Below are 26,774 nucleotides of genomic sequence, written 5' to 3' on the forward strand. Positions count from 1 at the left end.
TTTCAATACAGGGAAACACACGAGAACAGAGTATAAGAATCAAAAGTAATTGTTAGCATATTCAATACAGGGAAACACATGAGAACAGAGTATAAGAATCAAAAGTAACTGTTAGCATATTCAATACAGGGAAACACATGAGAACAGTGTATAAGAATCAAAAGTAATTGTTAGCATATTCAATACAGGGAAACACACGAGAACAGAGTATAAGAATCAAAACTAACTGTTAGCGTATTTCAATACAGGGAAACACATGAGAATAGAGTATAAGAATCAAAAGTAACTGTTAGCATATTTCAATACAGGGAAACACATGAGAATAGAGTATAAGAATCAAAACTAACTGTTAGCGTATTTCAATACAGGGAAACACATGAGAATAGAGTATAAGAATCAAAAGCAACTGTTAGCATATTCAATACAGGGAAACACATGAGAATAGAGTATAAGAATCAAAAGTAACTGTTAGCATATTCAATACAGGGAAACACATGAGAACAGAGTATAAGAATCAAAACTAACTGTTAGCGTATTTCAATACAGGGAAACACATGAGAATAGAGTATAAGAATCAAAAGTAACTGTTAGCGTATTCAATACAGGGAAACACATGAGAACAGAGTATAAGAATCAAAACTAACTGTTAGCGTATTTCAATACAGGGAAACACATGAGAATAGAGTATAAGAATCAAAAGCAACTGAAACTACAGAACTAAAAGTTAAAAGCAAAAACAAAACAATTAGAAACTATAAACATCACATGTGTGACACAGCAAAAAATCATGAATAAATGTACTATCTAAAAGGGAGACAAATCAGTCTAAAACTATCTCTCAGCAGTGTAAGTTGATATCTAGGTTGCCTAAAACCTATAAGCAAATAGACTAGAATCTAAAACACGAAACATCCCTGCATCAAAACATGAGACTTGATGATATATCATACAGTGACATTCATGAAACTATACAGCTGACCTACATAATAAGCAAAGAGCACAACCCTATATAATGACACAGCTAAACTATACCACACACATACTGGGTATGCAAGGAACACAATTCTACGTATAACATAGTTAAATTATACCGCTCACATATAGGGTATGCAAGGAACACAATCCCATGTACTGACATTTAAACTATACCACTCACATATAGGGTATGCAAGGAACACAATCCTATGCACTGACATTTAAACTATACCACTCACATATAGGGTATGCAAGGAACACAATCCTATGCACTGACATTTAAACTATACCACTCACATATAGGGTATGCAAGGAACACAATCCTATGCACTGACATTTAAACTATACCACTCACATATAGGGTATGCAAGGAACACAATCCTATGTACTGACATTTAAACTATACCGCTCACATATAGGGTATGCAAGGAACACAATCCTATGTACTGACATTTAAACTATACTGCTCACATATAGGGTATGCAAGGAACACAATTCTATGTACAGACATTATTAAGAATATGCAAAGTGCACAAACCTATGTACTGACATAATTAAACAATACATCTCACCTATAGAACATGCAAGGGGCATAATCTATGTACTGAATTAAGTATATAGCTTGTCTATTGAATTTTCAAAGGGCACAACCTAAGTACCGATATAGATGAAAGTATACAGCTTCCTCCAGAACATGTAAAGGGCACAGAAATCAACAAAAACTATAATCAAGAATATAACTCTTACCTCCAGCGAAAGAGACATCTGCCTGTATTGTAAGGATCAGGTTGCCATGTAGCTGAGGGAGGCATACTTCCTGTGGGGTAAGCAGAGGTCCATGAGCCCGGGTACAGAATGATATTGCACTCTGGACCAGTCGTTCAAGGTGACTATTGCTTTGGTTACCTGGACCCAACTGGGACAAAACCTGGAACGGAAGAGACCATTGTTTACCAACATATTTACTTGCTTTTCTTTATGCAGAATAAACCCATCAAAAAATATAATTCTAGCGTCAATTTATTTGATTGTTGCTGTGACAGAAAAGACAAGTCAGGACAGATCAGGAGATTTCCAATATTTGGTTAGGAGTTTTGATCTCAAAGAGGGAAGATTTTCATTGACCTGATTGTTAGCATGCAATGGACAAAAAATTAAAACAAATTTAAAACTGATAAATATTAAAATATGCACACCATATGATCAAATCAGTCCATTCACGGTAACTTGTTGCCTTTCATACTCTCCTTATATGTACCACAAGTATTTTTAGTTTTAGCATTTCTTAGGAAGTCACTGTCTAGATTAAATTGGTGGCAGTCCTCATCATTGTTGATTGCAACACTTAGGAAAGGATGTACTTTTACTGGACCCAGGCTTCATCTGGAGTCAACCTGAATTCTCCCAAAAAGATGGAAAATGTCCTTTCAGTGTCTGCATTGAAATGTGGCAAAGTTTGTACAAGTATGCTGAGTCCATCAAAAAATTTACATGGTTTCCTTCCTGTGGGTGGATCTAGATTGCTGACTGACAGAAAATTTACATTGTTTCCTGCCTGTGGGTAGATCCAGATTGCTGACTGAAAGCCAGCACTGCTCAAGATTGGTAATGTCTGGTTTAAATGCTGTTTTAATTTCAGTAAATTTCTCAACATGCATTATGCCATCACATCCTTTGTAACTTTAAGCCTATTTCACAGACACCCTTGTTGTCATCATTATTATCACTATTGCCATTATTTAATAAGGACAATCAAATCTGGAAAATAAACATCAGTTGCTAATAGTACAGATGAAGTCAAAAACTTCATTACAATGACAGTTAGTGACATGTACATTAGTCAGTACTGCTTATATTACCATAGTTCCTGCGATGCGAAGATTCATAGTATCATCGAATGCATATTTCGCTTAAAAATTGTAGTCAATCATGACTGTGATTTTTTAAAATAAATTCATCATTAGCATTATTATTATTATTATTATTATTATTATTATAGATATGATTCTTATGAAAAATAAAACAGCCACTATGTAGTAAGTTGCTGTCCATCTGCATGCAAACTTTTGCGCAATTTGAGTCAAGGGAACATTATTTATCTAGATCTGAAAACTTATCTGCTACCAGAAAGGGGAAATTTTGTTCAGCTATAAAGCTGGCAAATAGTGTCTCAGCATGGGTAACTTTATCCACATTTGATGCACATTCCTCAAAGATTTAACACTGATTTCAGTGATGGCATATTTGTTCTCATGGTTAATATGCTTTGATGAGATGGAGTTTCTGCATGACATGTGGTGTTATTCTTGACACCAAAAGAGATTTTAAAATCGGCTTAACAGAAAGAGCATAATGTCTAGTCGTGTCCCTTTTGAACTTGATTCCAGCCAGTGAAATTCCCATTTCCACCCATCAACGAATTTTGTTCATATTTCTGATACTTAGAATTTGCTGTTTCAGCACTGGAAGATAATGCCTTCTTAGACATCTTGACAAACTTTAAACATCAAAGACATGCTGACCCTGTTTTATGCCACATGAGCTCTTGAGTAATCCAACCATAATTAATAAACATCTTTAATCCTGTCCAAATTACTTTTGAAAAAATGTGGTATAGACTCTAATCAGTAAAATAACTTAGCACTGAAGCAGAACATAGCTTGTGGAGGGAGTCAAGTCATGTGAACTGTTCTATGCAGACTGAGCTCTTTAATAAGCCAATCATAATCAATTAATGTCTTTAATATTTTTATAATTATGTCTGTAAGCTCACACATGGTATAATCCATCTTTACACAATTCAAACACTGAAGCCAACTGACCCTGCAGACAGAATCATTGGGATGTTAATTGTTTTATCATGCATGAAACTTGAAACCAAATTGTCCTGCACTTCTTAAACCAGTTCAGTCACATGATTACAGGCAGAATTACTGTAAACATTCTATACAGGAACTAAAGTGTGAAAAAATTGGAACAAATTTATTTATCAATAATAATTTGCATATATTGGTGATTACAGTGAGTGACAGGAAGGACAAGAGACACCCCTCAAGAGAAACACACATCTGTTAAGTGTGTTGCTGCCATATGATGATTATGATGATAAGAGTAGGATAAACTTTACAGGGATGCAATAAATTTGCAAGCTTTGCTACTCTGAAATTGATTATTGGGAACAATTCTAGTCAAATTAATGAGAAATAATAATGCTTTAATTCTTCTGGCATGTATTAACCAGGCAGAGAAGTGAACAAATAACATCTCATAGGGAGTGGAACAATTTATTCCCGTCATCGTTCAAAGGTCTCTTTGCTCAGCAATCCAAAATTTACCTGACTAAATCGAAATATATACTACAGCAGATCTGTACCAGTTGTAACACAGAACAAATGAATCACATGACCATTACTGCCTAATTTATGGCAATAATTCAGCCTACTACAGTACTGTACAAAGATCACTGAAAGTTCCAGCCGCATAGAGCTCTTTGTGATTATGAACAAGCTAATGTTAAGGATTAAATGTACACCACTTCCAATGACCTTCACTCAAGTCCACCTTCTGGAACTGTATACAAAATTTCTTCCATTACAAAGTTCAATCCAATAGAGATAAGCCTGACAATACAATTTCAACTGACTCTTTTCTCAGCCCCATTCTTGTCATTCTATACACTCAGCCCCTCTCAAGTATCATAGACTGACATCTGGTGTCCCACCAATTGTCTGCTGATGACACATATACCAACTGCGGTTGAAGCCACCATTCAAGGCAATGAGAGGTGCATTTCTAATGTGAAGTCATAGATGATATGTAACAGGTTGCAGCTGAATGAAGATACAACTGAAGCCATCCTGATCACCATGCAAAGACTTTTCAATTTGCATCCTTCACCTTAAACAATAAATATCAGCAATACCAAAATCAATTTCATACAGTCAGTATGAAACCTACCTACCTATATACCTCAACAACAATGAAAATCTAAATTTTCTGCCAATAGTTATCAATATGCATTTTAAACTTTTGGTAGATATAGTGTCTTAAATTTATTATGACAATCCCCAGCTTCAACAATCTAAATCATCAGATGTGTATAATTAGCATTATAATAGCACAGTCATTTTATTATTGATTAGTGGAATAGTACAGTTATTTTATTACTGATTAGTGTAATAGTAGTTATTTTATTACTGATTATTGTAATAGTAAAGTTATTTTATTACTGATTAGTGTAATAAGTTATTTTATTATTCATCAGTGTAATAGTACAGTTATTTTATTACTGATTAGTGTAATAGTAGTTATTTTATTACTGATTAGTGCAATAGTACTGTTATTTTATTAATGACTGCTTTAATAGTAGTCATTGTATTATTCATTAGTGTAATAGTACAGTTATTTTATTACTGATTAGTGTAATTGTACAGTTATTTTATTACTGATTTGTGTAATAGTAGTTATTTTATTACTGATTAGTGTAATAATATTTATTTTATTATTGACTGCTTTAAAAGCACAGTCATTTTATTATTCATTAGTGTAATAGTACAGTTATTTTATTATTGATTAGTGTAATATTAGTTATTTTATTACTGATTAGTTTAACAAGTCATTTTATTACTGATTAGTAACAGTACATTCATTTTATTATTGACCGCTTTAATAGCACAGTCATTTTATTACCGATTAGTAACAGTACATTCATTTTATTATTGACCGCTTTAATAGCAGTCATTTTATTGTTGATTAGTGTAACAGTACATTCATTTTATTATTGACTGCTTTAATAGCAAAGTCATTTTATTACTGATTAGCTTAATAGTAGTTCTTTTATTATTGATTAGTTTAATAACAGTCATTTTATTACTGATCAGTGTAATATACTCATTTTATTACTGATCAGTGTAATATACTCATTTTATTACTGATCAGTGTAATAATAGTAATTTTTTTACTGGTTAGTGTAACAGTAGTCATTTTATTACTGATTAGTGTAATATACTCATTTTATTACTGATCAGTGTAATAATAGTCATTTTTTTACTGATTAGTGTAACAGTAGTCATTTTATTATTGATTAGTGTAATAATAGTCATTTTATTACTGATCAGTGTAATATACTCATTTTATTACTGATCAGTGTAATATACTCATTTTATTACTGATCAGTGTAATAATAGTCATTTTTTTACTGGTTAGTGTAACAGTAGTCATTTTATTACTGATTAGTGTAATATACTCATTTTATTACTGATCAGTGTAATAATAGTCATTTTTTTACTGATTAGTGTAACAGTAGTCATTTTATTACTGATTAGTGTAATAGTACAGTCATTTTATTATTGATTGCTTTAATATTAGTCATTTTATTATTGATTAGTGTAATAGTACAGTCATTTTATTATTGATTAGTGTAATAGTACACTCATTTTATTACTGATTAGTGTAATAGTACAGTCATTTTATTATTGATTAGTGTAATAGTACACTCATTTTATTACTGATTAGTGTAATAGTAGTCATTTTATTATTGATTAGTGTAATAGTACACTCATTTTATTACTGATTAGTGTAATAGTACAGTCATTTTATTATTGATTAGTGTAATATTAGTCATTTTATTATTGATTAGTGTAATAGTACAGTCATTTTATTACTGATTAGCGTAATAGTAGTCATTTTATTACTGATTAGTGTAATAGTAGTCATTTTATTATTGATTAGTGTAATAGTACAGTCATTTTATTATTGATTAGTGTAATAGTACATTCATTTTATTACTGATTAGTGTAACAGTAGTCATTTTATTACTGATTAGTGTAATAGTACAGTCATTTTATTATTGATTAGTGTAATAGTACAATCATTTTTTTACTGATTAGTGTAACAGTAGTCATTTTATTACTGATTAGTGTAATAGTACAGTCATTTTATTATTGATTGCTTTAATATTAGTCATTTTATTATTGATTAGTGTAATAGTACACTCATTTTATTACTGATTAGTGTAATAGTAGTCATTTTATTATTGATTAGTGTAATAGTACACTCATTTTATTACTGATTAGTGTAATAGTACAGTCATTTTATTATTGATTAGTGTAATATTAGTCATTTTATTATTGATTAGTGTAATAGTACAGTCATTTTATTACTGATTAGCGTAATAGTAGTCATTTTATTACTGATTAGTGTAATAGTAGTCATTTTATTATTGATTAGTGTAATAGTACAGTCATTTTATTATTGATTAGTGTAATAGTACATTCATTTTATTACTGATTAGTGTAATAGTACATTCATTTTATTCCTGATTAGTGGAATAGTACAGTCATTTTATTATTGATTGCTTTAATATTAGTCATTTTATTAATGATTAGTGTAACAGTACAATCATTTTATTATTGATTAGTATAATAGTACACTCCTTTTATTATCGGTTAGTGCAATAGCAGTCTTTTTATCATCGATTAGTGAAATAATCTAGTCATTTTATTACTGGTTAAAGTAATAGTACTTTAACTTTATTATTGACTGCTTAAATACTGATCAGTAACAAAAGAAAATATTTTTAAAACAAGTATAGTCCTACATGTACATGTACTTAAACTGGCCTAGATTTTGGTCAGGTGAGAAAACTATTGTCTTGCTGAGAATACCAAAGGGATGAGGCTAGTCACAAGGCAATGAAAGCAACTTTAAACACTGACATTGTTACAGTAACTTCAGAGTTGTGAACATGTGTGGCTTGTTACTTAATGTCATTTAAAATACCTCCAATCCTCTTTTTTCTGCAAGTTTTCATGACTGAATTATTATTTTTATGGCCCGTTAGAAATGCAATTTGTATTTAGAGACAAAACTCCTCAGTTTTGGTACTTCAAGTGCATAATCATTCTTCTACAGTAGATTTGTCAACTAATCCATGATATCTGCTGACCCAGTTATGTCAGCAATATTTTGACACCCCTGGCCCGATGTAATCGAGATAACCGGGTTTGACTCTATTGATTACTTTAATGGTATTAACATTTGTTGATATTAACAGTATGAAAAATTATTAAATTCAGCATGACCATGTGTGTTTTATGCAAAATTATTTCCATAATATTATACTGGAATTTGGTCAACGACTTAGAAAGCTGTTCTTGATAAGTGCAAGGAACATGGTAAGATACGGGCCAACTCTGGCACCTACCAATAATCAGACGCAGAGAAACTTTTACAGATAAAGGTGGTTCTTCTTCCTTAAATATGTAATTAAATTTTATCCAGGACCACTTTTAACAAAGGAGAGCAACCATTAATGAACCAGTAATTTACTCTTATGATGTAGCTTTCTAGTGCCATGGATTATAGACATGATGATGTAGCTTTCTAGTGCCATGGATTATAGACATGATGATGTAGCTTTCTAGTGCCATGGATTATAGACATGATACCTAAACAAGCCCCTATCAAGCTCAATATCGAAGAAGATACATTTAAATTATGCATTTTTGCACATTATGCATAATATTCAGTGATAGTATCTATGTAACTTGAATCTGACTTTGCAACATTGTTCATTTGATGTGTATATTTTCCTTAAGCATGGTTGATTACCAGTGACACCTATTTAAAGTTTATTTAAAGTGGTGGCCATCTGTCTGATGGAATGAATAGAAACCTAATGTGGCTATTATTAACAAATAAAACAAAACTTTGCCTGCATTTACAAGTTTTGTAAATACATGTACTGACTGACCCATGACTATAATGAATTCATAAGCCTTAGCCGTCAAAAAGAGCTTTAACTAATAGCCAAATTAGTTACTGCCTATATGATCTTCACCGCTCTTGTGGCCTAGTGGTTAGAGCGTCCACCTTGGATGCAGGAGGTCGCTGGTTCAAACCCTGGCCGAGTCATACCAAAGACTTATAAAAATGGTACTAATAGCTGCCTCACTTGGCACTCAGCATTATGAGGTTAGTGTTAGGACTGGTCGGCCTGGTGTCAGGAAGCTGTGACTGGGTGGGACATCATGCCTCATGTGTGTGGCATGATGCCCCAGTGCTAACATCACTGTAAACTGCTACACTGCAAACATCACAGTGATATGACTGAAAAATTGTTAAAGCTATGTTAAAAATTCAAATCACACACACACACACACAGAGACAAACATACACACTATAACCTTTATATTTATATAACTGATTTCTTAACTTTGTATTAAGCGAATTGGAAATTAAGGAAATCCACTATGAATAATCAGATAAACACCAAATCAATTTCTCTTTATAGCATGCAGTTTATATTGCCAAACTAGAGCACTTCCAATAAAACATGCTTAAATTGCACTGAATTTCAAATTAGCATGATACATGTACTATTAAGTTTGTCCTCTTTCAAGCAAGTGAGAATAGAACTAAGCCTTTAAACAAATTACACCACTTTTAATAATGTTAAATTAACTTACTGAATAAAGATATCAAAAACATTCAGGTGCAAACAATTTGGAAAATGCTTCTTATGTGCATTATAACATAACAAGAATTTATACACACTCATTCATGTGTGTATACACATGAATGGGTACACATATAAAGACATATGTATATCCATGCACAACCATGTACACATCTGAGGTTGGGTACATTTGGATGGGGAGAGGAGGGCTGCTTTCTCTAACATAAGGCCAGCAATCAATAATACTGCAGAAATGAAGCAGCTATGTCATATATTCAGACAATCTTTAACTTTGTGTATGTACACCTACACACAATGTAACCCACATGTGTATTTTATATTGGATATGCAAGCAGTACACAATTTATACTGGTATAATTACTGTCAAAACACATATGTAATTGTACAGTAATAACATATTTGTATAAATACATGTAATCATGAAAAACGTTAAACCAGCAAGTTTTACAATTTACTGAAACATACATGTACATGCACCAGCTAGTGAATCATAAAAATTACTTCTATGTGAAATCTTCTTTGTTCAAGAACTCAGCTGATTCTTGGTGAACACTAATTTCACCGACAATATCCCCATGGTATAACTTTACATTTCAGTTGCTGGTATTAAAGGTGTGACATAATCGAACAAATCCAAAATAGCCTTGGTACCAGACTAAAGGATGTGTCATGTACCACAGCTTGGGGAACGTTGTCATCAGCATCACTATAACTTACAATGACATCTGTTTGTTCACTATATCCTGCCTTAACAAAAGGTCAGTCTGCAACACAATCTGCAGAAACATCATGCCATGAATTGATAAACAATGTTGACGACCGCAGACAGTACATTTATTTCACACTCAATTCTTTTTGTCAAGGTCCATAAAGCATATGGAACTGGACATCAAAGTCAGTGAAACAGGTTTGCAAGGCTCATAACACATATGAAAATGGACACTGTAATGAGTGAAGTAGTTTTTCAAGGCCCACAAAACATGAAAATGGACATTATAGTGAGTGAAGTAGGTTTTCAAAGTCCATACAGCATATGGAAATGGACATCACGGTGAGTGAAGTAGGTTTCCAGGCCCATAAAGTCAGTACAGCAAGTGAAGTAGGTTGGACATTATAGTAGTGACTGCAACAACTATCGGGGCATCTCCCTCCTCAGCATTGTCGGAAAGGCCTTCGCCCGTGTTGCCTTGGCACGCTTGCAGATCCTAGCCTCCTGCGTCTACCCAGAATCCCAGTGTGGATTTCGAGCCGGCAGGTCAACTGTAGACATGATCTTCTCACTACGTCAGCTGCAGGAGAAGTGTCGCGAGCAGCGGATGCCCCTCTACATTGCCTTCATAGACCTGATGAAGGCGTTTGACATGGTTAGTCGGAGTGGACTCTTCTGACTCCTGCAGAAGATCGGCTGCCCCCCACGTCTGCTTGCTGTCATTATGTCGTTCCACGAGAAGATGCACAGCACAGTGTGCTTCAATGGCGCAACATCTGAAGCATTCCCAGTCGTTAGCGGAGTCAAACAAGGCTGTGTCCTTGCACCGACGCTCTTTGCCATCTTCTTCTCCATGCTTCTCCAGTACGCATTCAAGGACTGCAGTGAGGGAGTGTACATCCATACCAGGGCTGACGGCAAGCTGTTCAACATCGCCCGTCTCCGTGCTAAGACTAAAGTCACAGAGGTACTCATCCGTGAATTGCTCTTTGCCGACGATGCAGCCTTGACATCACACACGGAAGATGGACTTCAACAGCTGGTATGCTGCCTCTCCCATGCATGTAAGGAATTTGGACTGACCATCAGTTTGAAGAAAACAAATGTCATGGCACAGGACACAGACTCCCCTCCCTCTGTCTCCATCGATGGGTACAATTTGGAAGTTGTCGAGAACTTCACATACCTCGGGTCTAACATCTCCAGCTCACTCTCCATTGATTCTGAGGTGGGCGGCAGGATTGCCAAGGCAGCAGCAGTGATGGCCAGACTTAACCAGAGGGTCTGGAACAACCCCAACCTCACAGAGAAGACCAAACTGCGTGTCTACCAAGCGTGCGTGCTCAGCTCACTTCTCTACAGCAGCGAAACATGGACCACCTATGCAAGACACGAGAGGAAACTCAACAGCTTCCACCTGAGATGTCTGCGGCGCATTCTGCACATCCAGTGGCAGGACAAAGTACCCAACACAGAGGTTCTAGAACGCGCCAACATGAACAGCATGTTCTCCATACTCAGCGAGAGGCACCTTCGCTGGCTCGGCCATGTCAAGAGAATGGACCCAGGTCGCATTCCCAAGGACCTGTTATATGGGGAGTTAGCAGAAGGTGCACGACCAACTGGACGACCACATCTGCGCTACAAAGATGTTTGCAAAAAGGATATGAAGACAGCAAACATCAATGTCAATGACTGGGAGAGCTGTGCAAACAACCGTTCCAGCTGGCGTCTAGCTGTCAGGCAGGGAGTTCAAAACGCAGAGGAAAAGAGAAGAATAAAGCAAGCTGAAAAGAGAGCTAAAAAGAAGGATAAGCAAAAGCATACTATGGAGCTATGCCATCGTCTCTCGTAGACGGACGGATGCCAAGATAGTGGGCAAAGTAGGTTTTCAAGGCCAAGAAAACATATGGAAATGGACATCATAGTGAGGTTCTCAAGGCCAAGAAAACATATGGAAATGGACATTATAGTGAGGTTCTCAAGGCCAAGAAAACATATGGAAATGGACATTATAGTGAGGTTCTCAAGGCCAAGAAAACATATGGAAATGGACATCATAGCAAGGTTCTCATGGCCAAGAAAACATATGGAAATGGACATCATAGTGAGGTTCTCATGGCCAAGAAAACATATGGAAATGAACATCATAGCGAGGTTCTCAAGGCCAAGAAAACATATGGAAATGGACATCATAGCGAGGTTCTCAATGCCAAGAAAACATATGGAAATGGACATCATAGTGAGGTTTAAAAGGTCCACAAAACATATGGAAATGGACATAACAGTGAGGTTTTCAAGGTCCATAAAACATGGAAATGGACATTATAGTGAGTGAAGTAGGTTTTCAAGGCTCATAAAACATATGAAAATGGACATCATAGAGAGGTTTTCAAGGTCATAAAACATATGGAAATGGACATTATAGTGAGTGAAGTAGGTTTTCAAGGCTCATAAAACATATGGAAATGGACATCATAGTGAGGTTTTCAAGGTCCATAAAACATATGGAAATGGACATTATAGTGAGTGAAATAGGTTTTCAAGGCTCATAAATCATATGCAGATGGACATTATAGTGAGGTTTTCAAGGTCCATAAAACATATGGAAATGGACATCACAGTGAGCTTTTCAAGGCCAATAAAATTTATGGAAATGAACATCATCGTAAGGTTTTCATGGTCCATAAAACATATGGAAATGGACATTATAGTGAGTGAAATAGGTTTTCAAGGCCCATAAATCATATGCAGATGGACATTATAGTGAGTTTTCAAGGACCATACAGCATACAGAAATGGATGTTATAGTGAGGTTTTCAACCCCATACAGCATATGGAAATGGATATTATAGTGGGTGAAATAGGTTTTGAAGGTCCATACAGAGTATAGAAATGGACATTATAGTACGTGAGCTAAGAACATGGTTAGCCTTAATTTTTCTGTTCACTGGGGATGAGAGCCAACAAGTATAAGTATAAAATTTACACATGTATTAAATGGTTACAAGAAGCCTCATAAGTCAAAAGATATACATGATTTTAACTGCACTAACAGCAAACTTTGAGGTTTTGGTAACTTGTGACTAAATTAACGTTTTCATTTTACAGTGTTTCATTGTACTGTATGTATATATGCTGCAGTGGACACAGTGATTATGGTATAACTATAACAAATACATGCACTGTTATAAACAGTCCAGATTATTGATAATTTTGCAGCTAAAATTGGCACTTACCCACCTTTGCATGTTCATGTTAAATGAAGTAAGCTGAATTAAAAATCAAAGCTAATTTACCTGTGTCACAACATTCGCAGCATCCTTCCGAATGCTCTCACTGCCGAGTGTAAGGAGTTTCTTCATTATAGCTGTATGATGGTACACTTCCAAGTCTGATAAACCAAGACTGGTCATTTTTTCCAGGGCTAACTTCACATCCTCTATCAGAGCTGTGAAGAAAACAGCATGACACTTTGCATACAGCCAGTCACAGTTTTCAAGGCAGTCAGAAAGCAAGGAATCAAACTGCTCACTCTGAATCAAATGGTACGGTAGCTCTATGAGTTTCCTTTTGTTGTACACATTATTTGCAAACTTGATTGGCTGAGCTGCGACTGGTCGAATAGCATCTGGATAGCTTCCTTTTTTTCCCTTGGTCAGCAACAACTTTTTCTCTTTACCATGCCATGTACCTTGAAAGTACTGTGCTAAAGCTATGTGTAAATTTTTACGATTGTCATTTGTTATAAATCGTTTAGCTGACGCTTCATAAAACTGTCGATGATACCATGTGATAATTCTCTTGCCTCCAGACTCCTTCTCAGCCAAATAATCCTCCAGGTCATACTGAATACGTTTCCATAGAAAGGGTGGGTACATGATGACCTTGGGGTCAGGTGGCAGATGGTAGATGAAGGTGTCCTGGAGAACATCATCATCTAGAGACAAGATATCCACCATCTCAGTCTCACTCAGACCATCCCTTGATGCACACAGGTAACCTGTTCAACAGAGAATAACAAATTAAATTTTCAATTATATTCCATTAACTTATTGTCATGCAACATTTAAAGTAAATTTCAACAAAAACATTTGCAAATGAGGGTTTCATGGAGCAAAATATGATACTATAAGGTAGGTTATAATGCTGCTATTCTTGGTGGTTATGGGGGGCCCAGAGTGGCCGAGTGGTCTAAAGGGCTCTCCATCACGGATCGCTGCCATCTCACCTCTGTCTGCGTGGAACTGAGTTTCAGATTTGACCAAGGGGGGTATGTGAGAAAGCTTGCCAGTAGCTTCTTGAGGGTCAGTGGTTCTTTCTGGGGTTTTCCCGTTTTCTTTCTCCACCATTAATACTGGCTGTCATGTGTGCTGAAAAATGGCATCAAACCCTACAACAATAACAACAACAACACCAACAACTTGCTGGTGATGGCACAGTTTTGCAATCTGCCAAAGCATGGGAGATAATTCTCTCTTGAACAAATTAAGGGGAGATAATTTTCCCTTTTATCTAGTGCAGTCAGGTAAAATGCATGTTAATACAAGCAAAGGCAATAACAAGAATCAAAAAATGCTAAATTAAGATATCTAACTAAACACTGCTTTGATTGGTTAACTGCTTTTACAATTTCCAATAAAAGAGCAATATCAATTTCCTTTGACACCTAATGACTCACTTGGATGAAAAAGCTTCCACTATAGCTTGCATATTTATTATTAGTGTCAACAAATAAATGTAGGAGCAAGATTTTTTTCAAAAGCATTAGGTATAATTTGATGTTGTCATCGCCTAGTGTCTTCTGTGCAATTGTGGGTCCATGATTCCTTCAACGAATTAAAAGCATCCAAATATTTCAATGCATTTCTAAGTAAATCTGTTAGAAAATGTTGCCTCTTCTATAATCAGGAAGAAAAAGATATTTTAAAAAATGTAAGTCACTCTTGACTAAAAACAAAAAAACAAAAGTTTAAATGTTGCTTTTACCTAGTGCTTTCTGTATAACTATGGACCCATGTTTTCTCTCCAGGTTATCAAATATATTGTGAATGGCTGCCTGTACAGTGGCCCCCAACATGTCATCAGAGATCTTTGTGTATGACTTCCATTGCAAGGCCTGACTCACCAGAAGCTTAAGGTAAAGAGGCTGCCCACATTTCTGGTACTTCTCCAGCAAAAAATTTCGCTGATTTCGCATCAGCTGCCTGCCACTTTCCTGACACAGAAGTGAGATAATGTCATCTGCTACATTTTCCTCCAATCTATTAATCTGCACATACTGCTCTTCATCTGCCAACTTGTTCCTCATGTTTGTGAGGCAGCCATTCACATCAGGAAGAGTTGAGATGATTAAGTGAACACTGACAGGAAGTTGCATAGGGACCCAACCCAACATGTAGGAATGGTCAGAGGGATTCAGCTGATCTACTGAGTCCAAGAGAATGAAAAGATGTTTTTCAGATGCACCAACTTTCCAGAGCAAAGCTGCAAAGTAACTCACCAGATACTGAAAATCCACCTCTAACTCAACTTCTGCAGGCTTGGGTATTCCATAAATCTGCCAGATCTGGGAGCATATGCTGAACAACACTTGATGAATGGCTGTTGACTTTGGTGAGGTTCCCAAAAATCTGATAATTCTGAATGAATCTGGAAGCCACTGTTTGGCCAACTCCATAATCTTGGCCATCAAAGCTGTTTTACCAATTCCAGATTCTCCATACAGCACAATGGGTTTGCTATAATTGTCAAATTTTTTAATCTGGATTAATCGCTTCTTCATGTCAAAGCTGGGATCTGATTCCATGTCATCTAGGTCTCCATGGTGAAATGAAATTCCAAATTGCTCCTTAATTGCTTCTAATGCTTCTTGTTGAATAATTCCTCTTCCTACACCCCCTCTTCCTTGACCCTCACCTTCACTTTCTTCTGACTCTGTATCCTCCATCTGCTGATCATCATCATCATCTTTCTTATTTACCTTTATTGCCTCCTCTTTTGAATGTACCCTAAACAATAAGGCCCTCACTTTCCCCAGGACCTCTTCCCGTCCACAAAATGTTCTATTCTTCTTCTCACAGAAGTGCAGGTGATGCAGAACCTCTGTGTACACCTCCCTCACATCCAGCCTGATCGCTGAATCTTGCAGCTCAGTTTTAATCATCTTCTTCAGCGTAGACTCAAAGTGCTGGTCAAGTTCACACAGATATTTTCCATGGTCCTCCTTCTCAGGCTGTATACCCTCTGGCAGAAAGTCTACTCTGAAGGTCTTCTGCTGGTCTTCTGGTACAAGAGTTCCAACATGTGACCGTAACTTTTCCCTCAAGTCCTCTGCTTCAAAGTCAACTTTCCCATTCTTCTGATCAATGTAGCGATCTAAGGTTGATGAGAAAGAGAAATATGATGCAGGTGCATGACTCTGATATAAATATTATTATTTCTATCATATGTATATAGCAACAATCAAATAAACTGAAGCCAGACTTATGCTGTTTGATGGGGGGTGTTCCTCCACATAATGAAAATTTGTGGGTACAAAATGGACTCTTCCTTTGTCATGAATTATAATAAAATGTCAGCAGTAAGTGAACAAATATTTTTGTATCACTACAGGTGTGCAACTAATTTATTAGATTCGGCTGAGAATAGCTATGAAAATGCCATGTGAAGTCTTTGGACAATGATGTAAGACAGCCTATTAGACAAATTTGCTTAGGTAAAGTAGACTAAGAGGAATAACCCAATTAGCTTGAGTAAGGTGTGTTAGATATGACTGTTTAGGAATAGAAGTTATTACACATCAGTGCTGTAAAAGAGCATATTTAATCCATTATTACACATCAGTGCTGTAAAAGAGCATATTTAATCCATTATTACACATCAGTGCTGTAAAAGAGCATATTTAATCCATTATTACACATCAGTGCTGTAAAAGAGCATATTTAATCCATTATTACACATCAGTGCTGTAAAAGAGCATATTTAATCCATTATTACACATCAGTGCTGTAAAAGAGCATATTTAATCCATTATTACACATCAGTGCTATAAAAGAGCATATTTAATCCATTAATACTAAAGATTATTGGCAAGTTGTTATCAGTGACAACATTTATTTGAAGTCAAATTTTACTCCAAATATAAAATGCAAAACATGATTATTTTAAAAATTAGAATAGTGTTTAAGTGGAATCCTTTTTAAGGCAAATCTTTTAAATGCAGCTATGATTTTGGCACAGAAAAGCCATTAGCAAGATGAGTAAAACTCAGCAAAAGTAAACTTCAGAACTGCTATGATGGAGTTAGACTTTGTGACACACAGAAAAGGGGGGGGGTCATTTTCATTTTGCACACACTATGACCACCTAACATTAGTCATTCTGTAGTGTACAACATAGCAGCACAAAGCAACATGTTTGCCATACCCTCACAGCAATGCAAATATAGAAAGATCATTTTCTATGTTTGGAAAAATTCAATAAAATCTTCTGGAATAGGTTTCAACAACACCAGTCTCAAATTATCTCCAAGATGAATGCTTCAACTCCAACCCACCCAAGACTACTGAGAGTAGCAATGACTGCATCTTATTAAGAAAATATTCCACTATTCAATGGATTTTAATGTGAGAAATTTGGTTTGTTTGCTTTTTTTAAATTTAATACCTGCAGTGTGGTTGTGTTTATGTGTGTCAGGGCACATGTGTGGATGTGTCTGATGATATTGGACAATGCTAAGTGAGTCAAGTCTACCTACGATTTTTGGTCGACCAGTATATTAAATTCTTCAATGAAAACAGGATTTTTCTCTTTTTTTATCAGATTTGAGGGGTCTAAATGAATATCAAAGTAAACAAAGCAAGAAGATGGATTTGAAAGCTTTGCTACCATTTTCTTTTTTCAAATCTTATCTGACTACATTCAATGAAAGGTCAGTAACTTTTAAAAGACACCTTTTCTCAACTTGGCAGTGTCGCTTTCTTAAATAACACACTAACCACCCCTCAACTTGAACTCAAAATGTACTTTTTTGAGGACCCAACCCCCTCAAACATCCAACGCTGTCTTGGAATATGGTAGATAAACCTGTATTTTGAAATCCAAGCCATTTTACCTTACAATAAGTATTAGAATACTGACTATCAACTTGTTGACTATCAAATAAGTTCACAATAAAAACTTCACCACATTATGTGATCAATTTAATTTAATTAAATTTGGATATGCTGATTCCACAGGCCTCTAGAATTTGTTATATATGCTGGAATGGCTTTTTGAGCAACTATAAAATACCCAAACTGGACATTGGGAGTTTCTACTATGCCATAAAAAATTCATAACCATATTTTTTTAAATAACTGTTTTATATCAAAACCACACATCTTATATTAAGATTCACATTGCCATAGCTGTGAAGTGGCTTTGGGACTTCTATAAGCAGCACAGTGTATCCTCTATCATGGCTAGGTGCATGGAACTTATTCCCTGTCTCAACCAAATTTAGGAACAATTAACCATTTGGTTTAAAGCAGAATACGAACAAATAGTCATGTTCAGTATATAAAAAAAAAATGATCCCCACACAAACTGAAAGTAGCAAACCACTTTTGTAATTGCAAACTTCTCGACTTTTGTAACAAATGAAACAGTTCTGTTCCAAAATCATGTACACAAACTCATGTATATCTTGGCAATAAGAGGCTGACATCTGTATTACTGATGTTTCAGAAAATAAAGAAAAAGAAAGTTATATTTTAAGTGTACTGGAAATTCCATACCTGTGTGATGACTTAAAATGACCAAAAGAGGAAATTATCTGGAGTTAACTTTCTGAGGTAAGATGATCAGGGGTTGGGGGTGGTAAAAGCAAGCAGGAATGACTACAATAACTCCTCACAGATGGAGTGAATGCCTGGAGACAGTTCTATTTTTCTAAACTCTGGTTGACTGATACGCAGTGGCTTTGCTGACTCTAGCATTAGCTTTATTCAATGCTCTTCAACAACTAGCCATATTACATTATATTTTCAAAGAGTGCTAGCTGAATGACTATGTATAAAGAAATAGTGATATGTATTGTGACATTATGATAAATCTTGTGAGTCAGATTTTGAATCTGTGGTAATTTAGCAGGTTTGAATTTTTTCCCAGAAAACTTCATTTGCAAAGTTTACATTTCATCTTGCTTGTTTGTTATGAAATGCTACCAAATTCACTAGGCAAAGAAAGGCATATTCAAAAACAAGGTTTCTATTCAAATATTTGCAAGAAAAAAATAAAAATAAAAAAATAAAAACAAATTAAAAAAAAAACACCAGGCAAATGAAACAAGAAACCAGCGATGTGAAGCAACCAGAACCGTTCCCGAGCTCTCCTTCCCACTAATGACAGCCAACCATTCAACTGTAAGGGACCTTTATGGACCCACAGATTGAGACCAAACTATCAGGGTTCCTTGAACCCATAAAAGCCTGGGGGAGGTGGCACCATTCCCTTCCCCAGGAACAACTAGCAGGCTGCGGTGCAGTCAGAAAAAAGTGGCACATGCACAATTGTGCGCACGCCACTATAATTAAACTCAACAACAACAAAAAGGCTCAAAAAAGTATGTGTTTCCAGTTGCATTGGTTTTAAAACTAGAGTAGGCAGGTTTATGTTTTAAACTTTTTTATTTTTTTTAAACATTATATTTATTTGATTATTTTTATGGAAGGAAGTACTGGCATTGGCAATAAAAACAGGGATGGCACCAGAAACATTTTATTGTTTGTCTTAATTAGATTTATTCAGCTGCTGTTGTTAAAGTCATTTGGGAGGTCATACTGACATCATTTCATTTAGAAATTATTACATAAAGTGAATATTTTAGTGAAATTACCAATGTAAATCTGACAGTAGTGATAACAAAATTTCAAGACTGCAATTTCTGACTAACTAGATAATCACACAGGAATTCTTTTTGAGAAAACACTTTGATGCTATAAAAAAAACAAGATTTTCAAGATGGCCACCATGGTAGCCATGTTGGCAGTCTGAGCTGCACCAATTTCAATTGAGAACAACTATACATCATATATATAAGTCGTAAAATAGCAAAATCCCCATGTCACTACAACCATGCATTCAACAGAAGTAGTAATAATAAGATTTTCAAGAAGGCATGATATCTATATTGTAAATCTAATCAGCTTCATTTTCATTTAGGACAAACTAAATATCATATGAAGTAATTTTTTTTAAAAATTCCTTGTCAATATATCTAAGGAAAGTAGTGATAACAACTTTAAGATCTTTAAAATGGCCAATAGAGTGGCTATGTTGCCAGTTTGACTGGCACCATTTTCAATTTATGTGATGTGATGTGATGTGATTTGGATTTTTAATATAGCTTTAACAATTTTTCAGTCATATCACTATGATGTCTGCAATGTGCCAGTTTATAGTGATGTCTAGCACTGGAGCATCATGCCACATGATATGTAGCATGATGTCCCACCCAGTCCCATTATCCTGACACCAGGCCGACCAGTCCTAATGCTAACTTCCTAATGCTGAACACCAAGCGAGGCAGCTGTAACTACCATTTTTTAAAGTCTTTGTTATGACTCAGCTGGAATCAAACCCACAACCTCCCGCATCTGAGGCGGATGCTCTAACCACTAGGCCACCAGTGCAGTCATGTTTTCAACTGAAAACAACTACATATCATAAGAAGTCTTAATGAAAACTTCATGTCAAGATCACACATGTAATTATATCAACAGATGGACCAAAATACTGTTTAAAGGCCATCTACCACATATATCATTTTATATCTTAAATCTACTGCTTTTGAAACATAAAGATTTGTCTTTTTAAAATGTTTAACAAATGGAATTTACACATTCTATTCCCAAACTACAGAGACCAGTAGGAACCAGTCCGCTGGGACCAGAATGTTATACCAGTGCAGTGATGTGTTGCTGAGTTTAATCATCTTAATACGGTCAACATGTGTACACTGTAACAAACTGTTAACTGATTAATAAGGTCAACATGTGTACACTGTAACAAACTGTTAACTGATTAATAAGGTCAACATGTGTACACTGTAACAAACTGTTAACTGATTAATAAGGTCAACATGTGTACACTGTAATAAACTGTTAACTGATTAATAAGGTCAACATGTGTACACTGTAACAAACTGTTAACTGATTAATAAGGTCAACATGTGTACACTAATAAACTGTTAACTGATTAATAAGGTCAACATGTGTACACTGTAACAAACTGTTAACTGATTAATAAGGTCAACATGTGTACACTGTAACAAACTGTTAACTGATTAATAAGGTCAACATGTGTACACTAATAAACTGTTAACTGATTAATAAGGTCAACATGTGTACACAACAAACTGTTAAATGATTACCTAACTGCTGTAATCGGAAGAGATTAAGGCCAAATGCTGAATGTTTTAGGAGGTATTATAAGTATGATTTGTGTTTTGTTGATTTTTAATGTAGCTTTAACAATGCAGTGTGGCAGCCTATAGTGATGTTTAGCACTGGGGCGTCATGCTGCAGACATGTAGCATCATGTCCCACCCAGAAAAGTTTAAGGTGACTCCTCCAATGTCTCTCCACGAGTCAACTTCAAAATTTCTGGTGCAATATGTTACTCAATATCTTGTAAATGATACTGAAGAAAATAACTATTGTACATAAGAATACTACATGGTGCAATTATGTTTTTAGTAATACATTGTGATAGTTTTATAATAATTCCGTGCCTTATCATTTTATGAATTGTCCATGTGTGATAGATTCATTTACTTTTAATTTTGTATATATTTTATGTGTACAACTTAAAGGACTTCTTCATCTTCTTCTTCTTCTTCTGGTCCTGAGAGATGTTGGAGGAGTGAACAATGGAACAGAGAACTTGTTAATGAAATCAGTGATTGCATGTTAGGCACAAACAATGCAAGCAACTCACATGCTGCTCACTCACTACACGTACCACAGAACAACATGTATATGGGCCCTGGACATCACTGTACTGAATCTGTAACACCAAAAACTAAATGTACACAAATAATAAGAATCAGTGGTTTACACATATTATCCTGACACCAGGCCGACCAGTCCTAACACTCACCTCTTAATGCTTAGTGCCAAGTGAGGCAGCTGTTAGTACCATTTTCATAAGTCTTTGGTATGAGCAGTTGTATTGTAAGCAAATTGTTCCATCAAATCTTTAAAAAAATTCAGCCGTTTGTGGAGGTGAATCTCATTAATGTTCAAAACCTGCTATTTTATTATAATATGAAAAGAAAACACATTATGTCAAAAATCAACTGTTATCTTTCAATCCCCGTGGTAAATGTAAAATGTATGTTGATTAAAAATTGGAATAGTTTAGATGCCAATGTACTGAACAAGATTTGTAAATCTACTGGTTTGATATCCTGGTTCTGTCACATGACCATCCATTCAGGAGAAATAGCTATGAAAATATTTTTCATCATGGCCACCATGATGGCCATATTGGAGTTCTAATCGGCACCATTTTTATTCAGAACAAACTGTACATCATTAGATGTACCTTAGACAAAAACCCATATTAAGATGATTACACATTCAGAAGTTGTGATAAGATTTTCAAGACGTCCACTGTGGCAGCTATTTTGGTGGTCTGATCAGTGTAACAGTCTAGAAAGACAAGGCCACTTACTAACCATTTTAGCTCATTCTAACCTTTTTGCCCAGTGGTATGTGCACTTGACCGCAAGAAAGACGAATCAGGTTCAATTCCCAACCACAGAATGACATTGTCTCCCCTCCATTACATCTGGGGACTCATCCAACTCTCAGTGACTGGTGGCTGTATTGAGAATGGACTTCAACCAATCTCAGAGAAGTTAGTCAGGGTGACATTCATGGACAAATGTCAACATACGGGGAGGAGAAGTGCACTGGTCTAGATACACATGTCACTTACTACTACTATAGTTGGTCCTAACCTTTTGTCTATAGTCTGACTATACATCCCCGTTTGTTTGTACCCTTGTATTGATTTCAATAACAAAAGCATTTATTGTGATAAAAAGTACACAGAACAAAGTGAACTGAATAATTTATTTATACTTTTTAACCTGACTGTGACCAGAATGGAACTAATACTGACATCCCCTGCATCTTTCATTCTTAACGGACTTTCCATACTAATACAGCGCCATACTGTTTACACTATGGGCTAGTTTATTTCCATCAGACAAAATAATGACGTAGTTAATCCTATTTGGTAACTGCCAGATGATTCCACAAATTCCATAACACTGAGAGCTTGGAATTATATCCCTTTGCACATATGAACAAAGAAATTAAACCACTTGTTAAATCCACGTGAAAGGCAAATTTGTTGTTGTCATTCTTTCCCTTTGCTTGATTCGACATTGTAAATATCAGAAGCAGACAATATACATATGTACATCTGTAGTCGTGCACACACCCCTTTGCTGAAAATAGACTTGTCTACAAACTGGAAATGGATCTCGAGCATGTCTGTCCATTATACTGAAAACTTCTGTTAAGCATGAAACCCACAGATGATGACGTGTTAGGGCCACTCTAATCACAGTCAGGTTAGAAATAATAAATCAGTGAATGAACTGACTAAGTTCCTCGCACTTTTTATCACATTAAAAGTTTCGTTTATTGAAATCGGTAGGGGGTACAAACAAACGGGTTGGTATAGTCAGACTATAATTGTATGTGTGCTTAACTGCAAAACAGATAAAACTGGTCACATTCCTGACCATGACAGTCAGACTCTGTCTCTACTCCCATTATATCAGCATTATTTCAATTCAGAATGTTTTCTGTGAAGTCTGCTAGCTTGATAACTTATAAGAGGGCAGCATTGGTTATCAAAGGGATGGATTAAGTGAAAGGTAGCAATTAAGCATGCAGCCAGAAACTAGTTTGTTTGTTCTACATCTAATACCTCATGTATCCTACCAAATCCATAGCTACAATAATGGCCACCTTGGCAGTCATACTGGAGATCAAATAGGCACCATTTTGATTCAGGACAAACTAGATACCACAAGAAGTTTTTGGTGAAAATCTTATGATGATCTAACCATTCATCTAAGAGTAATGAAAACAAGATTTTCAATGGAGTATAGATCAGCATTATTTTTATATGGGACCAACATGTCACCATTAGAAGTCTTTAGGTGAAAACTCTATGTCAAAATGGTGGCACTCTACAGTTTCATATTTTGCATAGGGTTAGAATTTTAAAGAAAAAGATTTTCCCTGAATTTCCTCACTGGTTGTACTGGCTATTTAAAAAAGACCATGTATATCTTAGGTATTGTTCAAAGAAGCTTTAATTCCCTCTATTTTGGTGTATGATTGATGGGTGTAATATGGGTTATAGAGTATACAGCTTAGTCTTGCTTCTGATGTGCACCTTTCAAAACCTTCTAGCTCCACTTGGCCATTTTCACTTCCTGTACTTCAGAGGTAAATTGTAAAAAAGAGCCAAAAATGTTTTTTACATTTTATACATAATTCATGCATCGCACTTTCAGAAACTGGTATTGTCTAGTTGTGCAAAATTAATTTTCCCTATTTTAATAGGTGCTAAAGATAGTGTACTTTAGACTAATTCAAGCTGATCTTTTTAGCATAAGGGAGCAGTCATTTTAGTTAGCAGTGTGCTTAGATCATGTACAATTTCTATAAGTACAATTTCCAAAGAAATGTCAGCCACATTACATCAAAATAGCATCGAGATATGCCAACATTATATCTAATGTGCATTTTTCAAATGCAAACAACTTTACCTTACATACGTCACTCTCTCAAAAGTACATAATAACTGGTGATGTTTTGTTCAGGAATAGCAGCAATAACAAGATTTTCAAAATGGCTGTCAAGGTGGCCATATTGGATGTTAGATCAGCACCATTTTTAATTGGGATCAACTAAATATCATAAGGTTTTTTCTGGTGAAAATGCCACACTAATATAACTTTCTGTCTGTTCAAGAGGAGTAGAGATAAGATTTTAAAGATGGCTGTGGTGGAGGCCATACTGAACAACTGTACATCATAAAAAGTGTTTTTGTGAAGATCTCAATTTGATATGACCATCCATTCAAGAGAAATAGCAATACAAGATTGTTAAGGTGTCTGGTGAAAACCCATCTCAATATGACTTTCCATTCAGGTGTAGCTACACCAAGACCTTTAATATGGTTGCCATGGTGATCATACTGGATATCAGATCAGCACCACTTTCATACAGAACCATCTAGAAGTCATATGTTGATATGACAATCCAGTCATCAGAAGTAGCAATAACAAGATTTTCAAGATGGCTACAGTGGTGGCCATACTGAATGTATGAGCTGCACCATTTCATTTATGATCAACTAGATCAAGGGGTAAATGTGTGTGTAAAGGATTATTGCAATCCTCCAAGTAGTGATAAGAAATTTGTGATAACAGACAGATGACGGGTAAGAAGGACATTGAACAGGCCATCACATAAACTCTTCTAGTCGTTAACCAATAAACTAAAAACTAAAAATGTGTCTATAATGCATGACTGTCCCAGCCAACTATGTAAATTTGAATAAACTCAGGTTCAAGATGCAGGGCAAACTTCAATGTCAAAAACAGGTTGTTCTATTTTAAATTATTACCTCCCACTAAAACAATTCACAACTGAGACAGACTTTCTAACATTAAGACCCATATAAAAATTATTTTCATTCAATTCATTTCTTCGTAAACTTCTGAGTGGAAACAAAATTCATCATGCATGTTTAATAAAATGTTCACGTTACACAAGGGGCCATAACTTAATCAAATTCAACAGGAAAGGGAAGAACATCTAACATAAAATGAATTCTTTTCATATTAAGTCTCATATTAAATCTGGTTTTAATCTATGGAATGTTCTTTAATGGAGAAACAAATTTTAATTATGCAAAGGCAAACATTTTGTTCAAAAAGGGACCATGACAGTTAAACTTGGAGAGGACAAGACAAAAATTGAATACATGTATAACCTAAGTCCTTTTCATACAAAAATTGTTTTTAATAAATTCCTTAAAAGGCTGTGAAGCAAACCAGAATTAAGTAACATACAGATGGACAGGACATACAGAAAGACAGGCTGATTTTCAAGATCAATACATTTGATGTTTAACTCATTAACCCCTGGCACTTCATTTATGCATCAGGAGGCAGTAGCCTACTTCCGAGCTCTGTAGTGTCAAAATCATTTAAGATACACTAAAATGGATGGCATTATAAAAAGGAAGACAGATGTAGCTCTACAATGATACCAAACAATCTGAATGTTCTAGTTGGACTACAAAACTTAGAGGGAAAAACATAATTTTTGGACCCAAATTTTTTTTCACCAAATATTTGCTGTGGTCGGAATCTGATTTTGTGTTTTAGACTTTTTGGCTTCAGATCTAAAACAGACCAGTCTGAACTGCACACAGACAGGCAAACCTTTATAAAAAGTAGGATAAGATGAGCATTTGGAATAAAGAAAGGTCTGGATACAAAACTGATGGGTCCATTAAGTGAAAAGA

General features: G+C 35.4%; 1 protein-coding gene across 1 annotated transcript in view; it reads right to left on the reverse strand.

Annotated features, from left to right (window-relative positions):
- The window catches only part of LOC149795405 (uncharacterized), a 97,294-nt gene that overhangs the window by 48,216 nt on the left and 22,304 nt on the right, over positions 1 to 26,774 (reverse strand). Inside the window, exons 7-9 of the mRNA XM_089965183.1 lie at positions 15,153 to 16,541; positions 13,463 to 14,166; positions 1,723 to 1,903 (exon numbers count right to left, since the gene is read on the reverse strand). Of these exons, the coding sequence (XP_089821309.1) occupies positions 1,723 to 1,903; positions 13,463 to 14,166; positions 15,153 to 16,541 (2,274 nt within the window). The remainder of the gene's footprint in view (positions 1 to 1,722; positions 1,904 to 13,462; positions 14,167 to 15,152; positions 16,542 to 26,774) is intronic.

This window comes from Sinohyriopsis cumingii, chromosome 7 (genome assembly GCF_028554795.1).
Source record: "Sinohyriopsis cumingii isolate HCF-2022 chromosome 7, ASM2855479v2, whole genome shotgun sequence".
In the NCBI taxonomy this organism is placed as follows: Eukaryota; Metazoa; Mollusca; class Bivalvia; order Unionida; family Unionidae; genus Sinohyriopsis; species Sinohyriopsis cumingii.